Source organism: Phanerochaete carnosa (assembly GCF_000300595.1).
Source record: "Phanerochaete carnosa HHB-10118-sp unplaced genomic scaffold PHACAscaffold_1, whole genome shotgun sequence".
NCBI lineage: Eukaryota > Fungi > Basidiomycota > Agaricomycetes > Polyporales > Phanerochaetaceae > Phanerochaete > Phanerochaete carnosa.
Genome location: NW_006767628.1, coordinates 4,171,275 through 4,185,424, shown reverse-complemented (window position 1 = coordinate 4,185,424; position 14,150 = coordinate 4,171,275). Strand labels below are relative to the sequence as shown.

General features: G+C 52.9%; 5 protein-coding genes across 5 annotated transcripts; 4 read left to right on the top strand and 1 right to left on the bottom strand.

Annotated features, from left to right (window-relative positions):
* Positions 1–1,401: 1,401 nt before the first annotated feature.
* Positions 1,402–1,750, top strand: PHACADRAFT_248017 (uncharacterized protein; the record flags this gene model as incomplete). The annotated part of the gene is made up of 1 exon (XM_007390775.1): positions 1,402–1,750. Exon 1 carries the CDS (start codon positions 1,422–1,424, stop codon positions 1,746–1,748), a length of 327 nt encoding a protein of 108 aa, XP_007390837.1. The 5' UTR covers positions 1,402–1,421.
* A 617-nt stretch (positions 1,751–2,367) lies between these two features.
* On the top strand, positions 2,368–4,221 carry PHACADRAFT_248016 (uncharacterized protein). Its single transcript, XM_007390774.1, has 2 exons — positions 2,368–4,129; positions 4,155–4,221. Exon 1 carries the CDS (start codon positions 2,858–2,860, stop codon positions 4,127–4,129), a length of 1,272 nt encoding a protein of 423 aa, XP_007390836.1. The 5' UTR covers positions 2,368–2,857; the 3' UTR covers positions 4,155–4,221.
* Positions 4,222–4,310: 89 nt separating this feature from the next.
* Positions 4,311–10,192, top strand: PHACADRAFT_135056 (uncharacterized protein). The gene is made up of 22 exons (XM_007390773.1): positions 4,311–4,646; positions 4,702–4,799; positions 4,857–5,090; positions 5,144–5,921; positions 5,971–6,804; positions 6,854–7,087; positions 7,135–7,293; positions 7,341–7,650; positions 7,702–8,065; positions 8,115–8,270; positions 8,329–8,370; positions 8,428–8,670; positions 8,721–8,772; positions 8,823–8,974; positions 9,027–9,056; positions 9,110–9,224; positions 9,279–9,353; positions 9,408–9,421; positions 9,471–9,527; positions 9,578–9,708; positions 9,760–9,835; positions 9,894–10,192. The coding sequence occupies exons 1-22, from the start codon at positions 4,565–4,567 to the stop codon at positions 10,071–10,073; spliced, it is 4,416 nt and encodes a 1,471-aa protein (XP_007390835.1). The 5' UTR covers positions 4,311–4,564; the 3' UTR covers positions 10,074–10,192.
* A 186-nt stretch (positions 10,193–10,378) lies between these two features.
* On the top strand, positions 10,379–11,213 carry PHACADRAFT_248004 (uncharacterized protein; the record flags this gene model as incomplete). The annotated part of the gene is made up of 4 exons (XM_007390772.1): positions 10,379–10,595; positions 10,666–10,767; positions 10,821–10,869; positions 10,959–11,213. Coding segments are annotated over 2 exons (316 nt in total), but the record flags the coding sequence as incomplete, so codon positions are not given.
* A 254-nt stretch (positions 11,214–11,467) lies between these two features.
* On the bottom strand, positions 11,468–14,116 carry PHACADRAFT_248001 (uncharacterized protein). Its single transcript, XM_007390771.1, has 11 exons — positions 13,434–14,116; positions 13,269–13,371; positions 13,169–13,219; positions 13,029–13,117; positions 12,894–12,975; positions 12,820–12,837; positions 12,719–12,770; positions 12,464–12,667; positions 12,005–12,408; positions 11,709–11,943; positions 11,468–11,657 (listed from the first exon to the last, which is right to left on the bottom strand). The coding sequence occupies exons 1-10, from the start codon at positions 13,619–13,621 to the stop codon at positions 11,824–11,826; spliced, it is 1,311 nt and encodes a 436-aa protein (XP_007390833.1). The 5' UTR covers positions 13,622–14,116; the 3' UTR covers positions 11,468–11,657; positions 11,709–11,823.
* Between the last annotated feature and the right edge of the window lie 34 nt (positions 14,117–14,150).

Here is a 14,150-nt window from a genome sequence, read left to right as displayed (position 1 = left end):
TCGCTCTGATTGTATTCTTGACGCATGAACATAGGCTTTACGTTCTTGTGCTCAAGAGGCTGCAGGGGTGCCGTTCACTTTCTCTTGGGCAAGGTGACATGCGTTCCGAAGGGTCGACGCCCAAGTGATGATCCCAGTCGTGCCATGCCTTTCGACACCTATTATGAGTGGGCCAGCGAGTTTCTGGAGGACCCGTTTGAAGCACGTCGGGCTTTCTCCCAACCCGCGACCGAGTCCGTGCAGTTTACCGGTTGATGCGATCAAGCGCCACAAAGGGCGGAGGCGTTGTCGGAACCCCTTTCCTTTGTAACTCTCTTGCCGCATACTCCAATATTCTGTTTGCACTACCAGCCTCGGTTCGTCCGATCGTCCATGGTTAGTCGCAACATCTTGACTCAAGAAATATGTCGCGGTATCTTGTACCATTTTCCGGAGGAAAATGACGTGGCTTGGCCTGATGGAGCACGCGAACTGCGTGATATCCTGCTCCAGATTCCTGCGATAAGCGGAGACGTATGTGTAGATCCCTCTTCGGTGTACTATCTATATTAATATGCGATTTAAGGGGTCATACCCCGAAGTAGACGAGCATTTGCATTATCTGCTAGCGGAGCTGCCTCCCGGCACTATGTCCACTCCTTCGAATTTGGCAAACAGAGACGATATAGCACATGTATTCAGCGCCGCACTTCGTGCATGCCACTTGATTCGCTCTCAGGGTTCATTGGGCTCGGACGACTCGCTTTCTCCAGACCTTGCGACGTCCGTCGTCTACTCTATCATGTCGGCTTGCATCTACATGGACCGCGAGGTCCTCTTAGAGTGCGTCATTGTTTTGGAGCCTCAGGTACACAGGCTGAGACAGGGATGCAGATGCGACTCGTGGTTCGCCGTGCCCCGTATACCTGGGGTGCATCCCGCCATACATCATGTTTGGTCCGCACTGCGGATACCACTGACCGCCGCAATCTGCGTGGGTGACGAAGACATCTTCGAATCAGGACACCAACGCGGCGCGGTCCCAGAGACAACGCTACTCGAGGTTAAGAAGACGACCCGTTCGGCGTGCTCATCGGCTTCAGACGACGACGTAGATCCTCCTTCGTCGGCCCACGTATACAATCGCTGGAAGCCATGGGCCAGAAGAAAAATCTGCAAAATTCCGATCTTGTGCATGGCAAGGGCGCCGGACCTCCCTGTCGCTATGTCAGCCGTCCTCCATCAGCGCCGAACCTGGGGCCTGCCACATCCCATGGTTGGCATCCAGTACAGTCCCTACTCGCCCACGATCTCCTTCGTCATCGGCTGGTATCAAAAAGACCCAAAAGATGAAGCATATGTGAGTCATATCTACTGGATGTGGAGATTTCTCTAATTTAGGATGTGATATCTATTAGTCGGAGATTCACTTGTGCGAGCAAATGACCTTAGATCTTTGTGACCCGGGCGATGTGTTTTCGGCTTTTTGGGCAATTCTTCAACTAAGGGGCCTTGTGCAGCATCTCCGGCAGTGTGCGGCATCAAACCGGTCGATTTTGGAGAGCTATATACCGCTCCAGGAACAATGGAGGACAGACACATTTGGCTCCCTATACCCTTCCGACGATCCAGATAGCAGAATCACGCGTTGGCTTGAAGGTGTCACCCTACCCAAAATGTCACCCACCGGCACCAAGCCCACCCCAATGTTGAGGACGGCAGACATTGAAAAACAACTGGGACATCGAGCTCTGTATGTCCTTACTTAGTTTCTTGCAGGTGACATGCTAAAGCCGCATTTTCCGCTAGCGACAAGCAGACTCATAACGCTTTAAGGTGCCAACAACTATCCTGCGACATCACGATACAAAGTGCTGACCCATATCTAGTAGCTCGCCCTCAAATGTGAGTAAGGAGATGGAACCTGAGGTTGAGCTAGAGAAAACACGGCATTCATTGCACGCAACCTCCTATAACTAATTGCACCTTGTCTAACACTGCGCTTTAGAATGTCACAATTGAGCCGAAGCCAGCGATTGGCATCAAAATTCAAAGATCAAGCGAGTTCAAGTCGAAGGATGACAGCTTTAGCTTCCTCGGCCAAAAGTCTCAGCTATCAGTGTCTGCGTAAATGTTATACTTTATCGTACAGCTACGTTATCAATGTCTGTTACCTTTCAGGTGCGCAAAGATGTCTCCAAAGCATAAAGACAACTGCCTCGTGATGCACTGGTTGTTTGACCGGTTCGTAATTACTGGGTCAGCCGCCTCGAACCACCATCATTGGGACATTTTCCGTCGTTATACACAAATTTACTGGCCAGAAGAGTGGTTAACATATGTGAGTTTGATTCACCTGGTAGTGGCATGCAGGACTCATCTGTGAGTAGGACGAGGAGAGGTCACAATGGGCTCTGTCCGAAGACTGTGACATTCACCTCGACGCATCCCTCATCAAAGATTTCGAAGATATATTTACTACTATTGTCACCTATCAGAAACAGAACCCTGATCTTGTAAAGAATCTCGACAAGAGAACCCAGCTACCAGGCGAGGTCGAGATCGAGCCGTTTCTTCACCTTATGCTTCTTCAGATCCTGGAGACATACGCCATGATACGAGCCATCAAATTGAAGCAACTTCCCGGGGATCACGTAAATGAAGCGACATGGCGAGTGCCCGTTAACGCGCTGCTCTTGCACACGTTCACCCACAAGGACCAAGAATTCCAAACAGACATAGCTTTTCGCCCCGATGCGGCTGAAGGTCACGGTAACGAGCGGTAAGTTCTGCGTCACTTATTCATGTCTCTATTTCCTTGGGCGGTGACATCGGGACACCTTTTAGGCTAGAGTGCACCCTGAGGCTTCCGGAAAGCATGGCGCTGTCCCAGTACCTTTCTGGCGTGGACAAACCCTCAGTGGCGGAGTGGGGAAAGCGACTTGTGAAAGCGGCTGACAAGCACGCCCCCTTTGATGTTGTGGCGGAGTTGACAGCAAGAATGGGTCCCATGTACCCGGAATCGACTGACACTGTGCTGCACGAGCTTACGTCCGCACAGGCGATGCTCTCTCGTGTTTTCCAGTGGACCCGTGATCTCAATGACTATCACATTCTCCGCCGGGCCACTCTGATTAGGGAGAGGGCGATCTGTGATGCAATCGCATCTTTTCGTGTCCCTGTGCTCGGGGTCTCGTCCGGACTTCTCCAAGATTTCGCACTGATCGGCACGTCTTCAGGGCCCGCTATGAAGCGGGCATCAGACGCCACGTCCGGGGAAGATGCATTCTTCGTGAAAACCCAAGCGACCCACTACCGTCCACCGGACATTATGCCCAGCAAACATCCTACCAGGCTTAGACAGAAGGCAGACGACTCAGCCAACAAGGACAAGGAGACTTTCGCCAAACCCAAGTCCGTTACCGCCGACCTCCTCCAGCTTCCCGTGCTCATTGCCGAGTGGAAGAAGGAGGGAGGTGATGCAGAACAGGTGGCGAACCAGCACTACATCGACCTCGTGGCGAGCGTGAAATTTCTCCAGGTCTGCGGCATCACCGATTTCCCCGTGTTTGGCTTGAGGTCCGACGGACCGATCCTCCTCCTCGATTACGCATACGCGACGCCACCCAGTGGCGACGGTACGGATTCCGTCATCACCGTCTGCGATCGCAATGCCGTCCAGTACGACCTGAAGAGTCCTATGGGCATCTGGCGATTTGCAACGGCCATGGTCTCGATCATTCGGTGCCACATGCCGCGGCTTTTGCACAAGTGGGAAGAGGCGCAGAAGACGTACGGAACGGCGCCGACGGTTGGCACCCCGCCGGATCACCCCAGTCGCCTGCATGGGCATGGACTCGTCTCGAGGGGCGACCCCAACAGTGACGAGCTGCGCAAACTGCCACGGTGGAGGTCCACGTCCGTTCAGAAGGCCGCGATTCAGGATAAGGTCAAGAGCTTGAAGGAAAAGTACGAGTGTGAGCCGAATGCGAGTGCGCCTGAGGCGTTAAAGGTTCTGGCTGACACAGAGAGACTCTTAAATAAGGAAGAGAACAAGAAAGATGGTAGGGACAGGCAGCAGACAGACACGGGCGATGGGAAGTTGGACGCTCGGGGCCTTAAACGGTCATACCCTTTTGGCTCGGAATGAAGATAGTGCACTCTATTTCTATTTTACATATATTTGTTGCAATGTTCTTGGAGCTACGCAAGTGATAGCAATTACCGGCCGAAGGCATCTCGAGCGGTATTACTAGGACCTCGTGCCCGAAGCTGAGTCCAAGAAGGGTATATACGCACGCGCATCAACGCGTGGGCGCCAGACGTGAATGACCGCGGACCCGCCTGGGGAGGCGCGTCGGAGGACTCTTCCTCTCGAACGCTCACCACGCACGTTTCTCCCATCCCTCTCCGTATCTTACGTCCCAGTACAGCCCAAGTGTAGCCTTACGTACTAGGACGAATCTAGCGACGCCTGTCTATCTGCTCCCAGCGCTCCTGGATGTCTGCAAAGCGTATATAGCACCCCAGCAAGCACTTTGGTACATCTCTGGCATCTCTTGGACACTGCTCGTAACATACCACGATGGAGGGCGTTATAGAGGTTGCAGGAAATAACGATGGGCATCCCCTCATTATATTCCTTTCGTCGTTCTTCTGGGTCGTTCGTAAGTGCAGCAATAACTTACTCGAGAGCATCCGCTAATCCTCACTGACGGCCAGTTTGGCTGTTGTCGTGGGTAAAGCTACTCGTTGCGTTTGCCACTATATCTGTCCCTAGGTTCATATATGCGGTGCTTTCCTATTCCATGACACTAACCGTAAGTCCAAATAGTCCCACCCCATGCTCATTGACAGAAAGCTGGATTCTCGTTCAGCTTAACTTCTGGTCGTTTGCCATCATGTTCGGTCTCTCATTGGTGGCACTGAACTACTGGATACGATTCCGATACCTGAACATATATACGAAGCTGAAGGAACCACCGCTCGTCAAGGCCGATGCGCAGGAGTTGCATCCCGATGTCAATACTCCAGAGTCGGCGCCCGCATTCCACAACTACCTGGACGAGTTCCTGCAAGCCGTTCGAGTATTCGGGTTTTTGGAGAAGCCAGTATGATTTCCGCTGTTGTCACGTCTAGTCCTCCGGATTGACCTTCAGAGAAGGTGTTCCACGAGCTGGCTAGGCACCTCCAGACGCGTCGACTCATCGCTGGTGACAGTATCTCGCTGGATCAAGACAAGAGTTTTTATTGCGTGGTCGATGGCACTGTGCAACTTTTCGCGCGCACGGGAAATCACGTCGATGGACAGCGTAGCGGATCTTGGGACGATGAAGATATGAATGGCTACCAGCTCTTGAACGAAGTTGGCACCGGCGGCACGCTCTCAAGTCTATTTACCATCCTGAGCCTCTTTACCGAGAACGTCAAAATCAGCTGGCAAGATGACGAGGCCCTCGAGGACCCACATGCGGACACTGACGCAGATTCGGTCGTGAGCGGCGAGAGGAGTTCTGTGCGCCCTCCTGTACGCGTGAGGCCACACCGTTCTGATTCGGACGTTTCGACGATGCACCTGGACTACGTGGCGAAACAGCGTCGCGCTTCACCCGATGCCATGTCGCCGCGGGCTCGTGGGCGCGGGGCTTCAGTCTCATCTTCTGGGTCGACTGTTCATCCTGTGGGCGTGTCCTCTCCGCATTTTCCGTCACGACATCGGTCTGTGTCTCAAGGGCCGTCGGTCTCTGGCCTGTCTTCCACATCGAATCGGACGACATCCACAGCACAAGTTAGACGGAGACCCGTCCCTAGCAATCCAAATCACAGTTCCTATGGAGTAGTCGCAAGAGCTACGGAGGACAGTACTCTTGCCGTTATTCCCGCGGAGGCGTTCAGGAGACTCACGAAGAAGTTCCCCAAGGCGGCCGCTCATATCGTGCAAGGTCAATTTGTTGCTTTAGCTCTATAATACATGCGCTAAAGTCCCCACAGTGATCTTGACGCGCTTCTCTCGCGTAACATTCAACGCCGCTCATAACTATTTGGGCTTGACTACCGAGGTTCTCCGTACCGAAAAGGCCATCAATGATATAGCATGCCATCCCCTCCCTCCTTCATTTTACGAAGGTGGCGGTCTAAAGCACCTGCGTCAGCGCTTTGACGGTGTTTTAGCATCGACCCCCGACGAGGAGGCGGATAGCGACTACTTCAGTTATCCGTCTTCGTCCAAGAATTCGTCCGAATCCTCCATCAGCGATGATCTCAAAACATCGGAAGAGCCAAGCAAGTCGACCAATAACAGTTCCAGAAAGAGGTCTACAGCCACACCGTCCAGAAGAAATACAGCGCGTCAGCACGTCCAGCCAGGCGACCTGCTGAGTTCTGCGGACCCTTCTACCGACACGATGAGACCACATTTACGCTCACGAAGCTCGCTATTCACCCCTCTTCCGACGCCGTCCGCATCTCTCAGCAGCATGCATGGAGTACAACGTCTGTCCAAAGACGAATTTGACCTTAGGGACGAAGTCATGTCCTGTATCGCGAAGTCGATTGGCCTCTTGCAGCCCCCTTTGAGCGGCGAAGAGTCTGTGGAGGCGTCTCCTGCTTTCCCCCCTAGTGATGCAGGCCGCTCGCGCAGCGGGGTATTTGGTACCTCGTTCGGGTCTTTGTCGCTATTGGAGATGGTCGATGATGCTTCTTCAAGCGTGACCGGGTCTTCGTCCGGCAGAGATGATGGCTACCTCAGTGGATTGGACAACGAAGTAGAAATCTTGTTTTTCCCTGCCGGCTCCCTCTTGGCCAAAGCTGGCCAGAGAAATACCGGTGTGTTTTGCTTACTCGAAGTACGCCAAACGAGACTGACAGCGCCCAGGACTTTTTTATGTGATCGAGGGCTTCTTGGAAATCCTTCTACCTGAGCCTACCGGACCTGGTGCGTCGGAACCGAAGCTCACGCGTCAAAGCGAGATTCGCCCCTCCTCGGTGAAAACGGAATCGCCCGCTTTCGAGAAACATGCCACTTCACGGACTCCCAAGGGTCCCTCCCCCAAGGACCTGCCGAAGCCTCTGTTCACTGTCAAGCCCGGTGGGATTGCAGGATATCTTTGTGCGTGAGATTTCCCTCATTTTGTCCTTGCGCTTATAGCCTCTCAGCCTCATTGTGCAACACCGCGTCTTACGTGGACATTAAGGCCAAGACCGACACTTACGTTGGCTTCCTTCCCGCGAATGCATTGGAGAGGTTGCTCGAAAAGAGGCCCATAGTTCTGCTTACATTGGCGAAGCGTTTGATTTCACTGCTCTCCCCTCTCGGTACGTCACACAGATGTGGAATATGCGCTTGTACTCACTGCCCGTAGTGTTGCACATTGACGGCTCTCTCGACTGGGTGCAAGTCAACGCAGGGCAGGTTCTCTGGCGCCCTGACGATGTCAGCGACAGCTTCTACATCGTAATTAACGGCCGTCTACGAGTTATCTCTGAGAAGGAGGGCGGCGGCGTAACCATCCTTGCTGAGTATGGTCAGGGTGATACGGTTGGCGAGCTTGACGTCATCACCAGTTCCCCCAGGCGGAATACACTACACGCTATCCGAGACACCGAGCTCATACGCATGCCACAAACACTATTCAATGCAATCTCCTCCAGACATCCAGCTACAACTGCACAGTGCGTATGTCTCCCGTATCGGTTGACGATGGCTGCTGACATCGTATTCAGGCTTCTGCGCACGATAGCGTCTCGCGTTAGGACTGAAGTCGACTTTTCAACGAGAAACGTACCCCTTGAGTCCTCCCGTAGCAACAGCAATCTGAAGACAGTCGCCATCATACCGTCTTCTCGCAACGTCCCCATCGAAGCCTTCGGCCGCAAGCTCTATGCTGCGCTCGAAAGTATCGGTGCTCCCACTTTCTACCTCAACCAGTCATCTGTGTCAGACCATCTTGGTAGACATGCTTTCACGCGCATGGGCAAATTGAAGGCGGCGGGGTGGCTGGCGGAGCAAGAGCAAAAGTATCGTATCGTGCTTTACGTCGCAGACTCGGCTGTCAGTAGTGCATGGACGCAGACATGCATTCGACAAGTGCGTACCAGCCGGGCTTTACTGTGCCCATCGCTGACTGAATGCATAGGCGGACTACGTGGTGGTGGTTGGAGCGGGTGAAGACCCCACGCTAGGAGAGTACGAGAGATTACTGCTATCCATGAAGACGACTGCGAGGAAGGAGCTAGTTCTTCTTCATCCTGACCGAACTGTGGTGCCAGGATCTACTCGTGCGTGGCTGAAGGTATGTCAGTGGGGATGGTGAGACGGGCTGGGGGAGGTTACTGACAACTCGTCGATAGAACCGTCCGTGGGTCCACCAACATCTACACGTGGAGCTTCCTGTGAGTCATGCAACGAAAGTGCAGGTCAAATGAGCTCAGAAACACAACGAATCCCAGGGTATCATTGTTTCAGTATCACGTACGACACCTCTCCCGCAAGATCCTGCCGCAGTGACTGCATTGAAGAACCTCAAGGACAGGGTTCAAAGCGGCATACAGCGCTATCGAGGGGGCTCAGCCGACCCTCGGCCGCAGCGAGGTCCGCACACAAACGACTTCGCTCGCCTTGCTCGTCGGATATGTGGGAGATCGATTGGAGTCATACTCGGCGGAGGCGGTGCTCGTGGCATCTCCCACCTGGTAAGTTTCTGTTCGGAGATGCTTCGTGGAGCGGTGCTGACGCATCCCAGGGCGTCCTGCGGGCGCTGGAGGAATATGGCATACCAGTGGACCATATTGGAGGTACAGCGATGCCGTCCTATCTTCTTGTGCAAAGCCTGACGTGGGTATAGGCACAAGTATCGGCGCATTTGTCGGAGGACTATATGCACGAGAAGGCGATCTTTACTCGAGCGCAGCCCGTGTGAAGCAATTCAGCGGACGAATGGGGAACATCTGGCGCATCCTGTCCGATGTCACATACCCCATGGTGGCCTACACTACCGTAAGCACCCTAGTTCCTGTTATCTCGCGCAGCCCTGATATTCTCACTTTAGGGCCATGAATTCAATCGTTCCATCTACAAGGTCCGCTCTGGTATCTGTCCTTCCGTCCGTTTTACTGAACCCGATGTCCCAAGGCATTCTATGATCTTCACATCGAAGACATGTGGCTCCCCTATTTCTGTAACTCGACGAATATCAATACCTCGACTATGGAGATTCACGAGACGGGCTATGCGTGGCGGTTCATCCGTATGTACTTACGGCTGCTCGGTGTATGACAGTGCTGACAACGCCTCTCCACAGGAGCGTCGATGACCCTTGTGGGTCTGCTACCACCGATATGTGACAGTGGGAATATGCTTGTCGATGGAGGATATCGTGAGCTTCATTCACGAACCTCGCCATAGGTCCGCTAACAGCTTCTGTTCCCAGTGGACAACCTTCCAGTATGACACGTTCATCCAGCGTGTTCTACTAGTGCTAACTTTGTTTCAGGTCTCGACCATGATGTCGATGGGTGCGAGCGCAGTCATTGCCTCCGACGTAGGCTCCGTGCGTAGTAATACGAAGCTGTCCGCAGCAGTCGTCTGACCGTTTCGCAGATCGAAGACAACCCGCCACGAAATTTTGGGGATTCGGTCTCCGGATGGTGGTTATTGGCCAACCGTTGGAATCCTTTCTCGAGCGCGCGAAGCGTGCCCGCTATCACTGAGATCCAAAGTAGGCTCGCCTAGTACGTTTTCTTACTCAGCATATATTGCAACATGCTGACGTCTCTGTTCAGTGTATCGAGCATCAAAACTCTTGAGGAAGCCAAGGTCGCGCGCGGCTGTTTGTACATGCAGATGCCTGTGCAGGAGGTGCGCCCTTTCCGCTTACTACATCTCTGGGCCCGATGCTGACCGGACGGCTATGCAGTTTGGTACATTGCAATTCGGCAAGTTCGAGGAGATTCAGAAACGAGGCTACCATGCGGCGATGGAGATATTGGAGAAGTGGGAAGAAGAAGGATGTCTTCCTTCGGCATATGTGGGTGAAAAGAACATACCACTAGCGGCTCGAACCAAGGGCCGCAGTGCACGGCGTAATTCTATCTGATTCGAGTCTGGGTTACAATGGACATGTACAGCTCAAATGATTCATGCGAGAGTTTCTCAGCCGTGGATGGCTGTCCTAGGGTCCCTCGCTATCTATTTACTGATCGTCACTCCTCTCAATCTGGTGTTTGGCTGTCAGTTAGCATCATCACACAGCCGTATGGGCTATAGGGCATATTCGGATGTGGCTGTGCGGGTCCCAGTGTCAACTCACGTCCTTTGTATAAAGGGCATGCCCTCAAGGAGGAATGGTCCGTCAGTGCAACTACCAACCCTTCTGTACAGTTACTACAAAATCAATACACGGATATGGACAAGAACTTGAACGGGCCGCTGCCTTCGCCGGCACCAGCAATAGCTGGATTCTGCGACCGTCTAGGGACTCGAAGCTTCGAGGACCCAGATCAGGGCGGACGCGGCTACTTGCCGCAAGTTAATGAATGGGCCCGTGGGGCCATCGAATGGAACTGCGAGAGAGCTGGGGGTCTAGAGCACGTACCCCTTTGGGAGGCATATCCTATTTGTAAGTTCTCGCATTGCCATAAGATTGATATGTTGAGCGAGGCGATGCTGAGAACTAAACTGGCACTTAGGGAGAGATGAACATTTGCCGATGTTCATCGCGCAAGGCCCGTCCAAACAGGCCGCCAAGGAGGCTTCGGCGCGGCTTATGGCCAAAAGCGGCCACTGCGTAAGTGCCCGAAGATGTGCTGCGTTGAACACACTCACCAGCTACTCAACCACACAGTGAGCGACCAAGCTATTCCGGGAAGTGCAGCACACGGCCCTGCCTATCAGTAAGTTCCTTGCTTCTGTATCATTTTTGGTCTTGGTGCTCATCTTTGGTTACTTCACCTATATTACTGATGAATATATATGCTTCTAGCTCTATATCTCCTCTGCTGCCTCTGACTACCTCTATTGATGTGGCATGTCACCTTGAGTCTTCCCTCTGTCTTTGCCCCCTCTCCACTTTTGTAAGGGTCATAGGATTTTTTTTGGTGGCCACACCAACCACCTTTTTTTTTGCTTATGATGCCCTCTTCCTATTTAAATTTTGAACCTTGATGCTATCCCCCTTTGAGCCATGTATTCACATTGTTCTTGCATCCTCTCAGATTCATGCAACCACACCCTGGTGTTGTCCCCCTTGCTCTCATCACAATGTCATTGCCTTCAGGCCTCCGTGTACACACATTTTAGTCACACTTTGCGCAACAGGTAACATCTTTCTCCTTCAAGAGTAGTTGCCCTGCCAGCCCCCCTTTTCTCCCTTCATCATTCCCAGTTTATGACTTCAAAGTGTGGGAGAGCATAATGCGTCCGCCGAGTGAGTTACTGCCCGACAGGGCAAAACACAGCTGCATGAATACAACATCAGTGATCCTTCCTGCCTACAAGCAATCTAATGACACAAAGTGTTGGCTGGATATCTTCCTCTTTAGCTAGTGTCCTGGCCTCCAGAATAGATCTCCTCAGCTGCTCCTAATCTGCCATTTCAGTCTCTGTCATGGGATCCTGTCTAGGATATGTCCAACCATACTGCATCATTGGATGCCACAATGCCACTCTTGCATGTATATCCCTACACGAGACAGTCAGTCAAAAAATAACACGGAGGTGATAGGGCGCTTACGCTTTGTATCTCTCGAACATTGCGTCGAGCCGCTCGCGGCTCGCTTCTTCGGTATATTCACCCTCCTCCCAGCCGTACGATGCCAATGCGCTTGGCCCTTGTGCAATGAGTGCCTTCAGTTCATCCCACATAGCCTCCTTAGCGGCATAGACGAACCCGACGGCGCGCCGAAGATGGAGGAACAACGTGTGCTCGTCGAGCTCCGCAAGAGCTTCCATGCCGAATAGCTCGTACGCTGCCTCGCCGCCGATGTGAACGGTCTCTCCCACCTTCGCGAGTGCGGGTAAAACATTCACCTTCTCGATAGGCAGCAAAGTTGGCAGCAAGGACCCGGTCTTAGAGTGGACTGACTCTTCGCTCGAGCCTACGGTCGAAACCAAGTCGATGCGTTCGAGGCCAGGAAGTTGAGATGCTGATGGTGGCCCTGATGAGGATGATACTGAGGTCGCCTCCGATGTTCGTGTGCCGAAGCTTAGGTGCGCCAACGTGGTCGACGCGGAGAGCGGACTTGGCGAGACACTCGAGTTTTGTGACAACTGACCGGTGTCGAGGTGCGCTGTAGGAGGCATTGCGGCTCGTGAGGGTAAAATCGTTTCGCGCGGGAATGGCGGTAAAGGCGCAAGCGGAGGCATCGGGAAATATAGAATTGGCGGTGAAACAACATGCTTAAATGTGGCGGAGAAGTAGCTAGGCAAGATAGCTGCGTGAAAACCAGTTAATGAAGCTATATACACGGGAGTTTGGCGTTGGCTCACAGCTAGGTTTTGGGTTAATGAATCGGCTCTCAAATACCGAGTAGAACAGCTGTTCCAAAAGCGCATGGTCGTGGGGCAGATCCATAGGGATCTCGTAGTACTTCATAGGTGACATAATTTCTGCATTGTTTTTGTGTGAGGCCCGTTTCACCGCATTATGGAGTGGCCGAGTGAACCATCGCGGCAATGTTGGAAACCTAGCATCTGAGAGAGGTGTAAGCAGGGCCCGGAGTTCATATTTAAGGTTTAGAAGACCTTCTTCGGTTTGTTCAACATGTCCGCCGGGTTTCAGGATGCGGTTGATTTCCTGCGTAACATAAGGGAGATGCCTGTCCCCGAAAAGAGGACCTACGCACGCCAAACAGATGGTGCCACTGCGTGTATTAAGGCTGTGAACGTCCGCTACGCACAGAGGGGATAGTCTGCGTACTTTATCTTCTGGGACTGCAAGCGCAATTGTGAAAAGGTGAACGTGATCGAATTCATTGTCTTCAAAGGGTAACTGATCGAAGCTGCGGGTCCACAATTAGATATAAAGCACGTTACGAACACAAGGCGTACTCACAAGTTTCCGTGCATCCATTGTATACGCTTCGCTACTGACGGTTCAACATACTCAAGGTTGAATTGGATATCCACAAGGTCGAAACCGACCTAGTGCGGCATGTCAGAAGTTACACAGCTGTAGAAAGAAGGCAGGCTTACGAACGTGCAATCCTTCCACAACTTGGCAGCATCGACGGCCCAGCTTCCGGTCTACGAGGCGCGTCAGGAGACCATAACCATGTATGGGGAAATCACATACCCCGCACCCGAGGTCAAGGCATCGCTTCGGCGTATTTTCTTTGTACTCCGTGAATGTGCATCCGGATTTCGTCCTGTAGACGAGAGCGCGATCCAACATATTTCTGCAGGATAGTTGACTTCAATATTCCGGGCGTATAAGATGCGTCACGAGGTATGCACGAACAGCTCCATCACTTCTCTGTTGTATGAGAATGGGTAAGACGCACTCCCTTTGCTGTATGCGTGGAGCTTCGAGCCGTGAGCATAGACAAAATCGCGGTGCTGTTCCTGGGGTACCGCAGAGGACCTGCGCGAGGAGTGCCGCGAATGGGGCGATGACGGGCGAGATTTTGCATGGAGACTGGGAGCCATAGTTGACGAGTCGGTGAGCGCCGAAGTAGTAGGCACCGAGGGCGACGTCGAGAGCTAAGAGAAAGCGCAGAGATAAGCCACCTCGTTTTATGAGGCTAGCGTACTAGAACAATTTGATTGATCGGCAGGCAGTGGGTCGCTGGCCAGGGGCGGAAACCTGGTGAGGGATGCACCCCTATAGGCTGCACCGAGGCTACCCGACGCGCGACCGGGAAAGAATGGTCTAGAAAAAATTGCGGCTGGTCCACGATCCTCGGAGTGTCGCGCTTCCAGGCTCGCAACGGTCGGGGCTGAAGATAACAGCCGCCTCAGATTCGGCGCAGTGTTGGGTACTGCAGACGTATGTGAACCATGTGCAAGCCTGAGTGGCAAGTGAGACAGTCCGCTATGGAAGACTCCTTCAGAGCAACGCGAATGGGCTAAGTAGAGGTGCCAGGGAAACATACCGATTTATGCACCGCCCGCTCGTCCTGAAGATGAACATATTGAACGGGGCCTTATGTGCCTGTGTGGATGGGGGAAGCGAAAC

Excerpts from the sequence above, each read along its gene's own strand:
- PHACADRAFT_248016 (XM_007390774.1), top strand. The coding sequence starts at position 2,858 with ATGGCGCTGTCCCAGTACCTTTCTGGCGTGGACAAACCCTCAGTGGCG.
- PHACADRAFT_248001 (XM_007390771.1), bottom strand. The coding sequence starts at position 13,621 with ATGGCTCCCAGTCTCCATGCAAAATCTCGCCCGTCATCGCCCCATTCG. Across the intron at positions 13,220-13,268 it reads GCCTTGACCTCGGGTGCGGG|ACCGGAAGCTGGGCCGTCGA; the intron begins GTATGTGATTTC and ends CGCGCCTCGTAG. Across the intron at positions 12,409-12,463 it reads CATTAACCCAAAACCTAGCT|CTATCTTGCCTAGCTACTTC; the intron begins GTGAGCCAACGC and ends GTTTTCACGCAG.
- PHACADRAFT_135056 (XM_007390773.1), top strand. The coding sequence starts at position 4,565 with ATGGAGGGCGTTATAGAGGTTGCAGGAAATAACGATGGGCATCCCCTC. Across the intron at positions 7,294-7,340 it reads TTCACTGCTCTCCCCTCTCG|TGTTGCACATTGACGGCTCT; the intron begins GTACGTCACACA and ends CACTGCCCGTAG. Across the intron at positions 8,773-8,822 it reads ACCAGTGGACCATATTGGAG|GCACAAGTATCGGCGCATTT; the intron begins GTACAGCGATGC and ends ACGTGGGTATAG.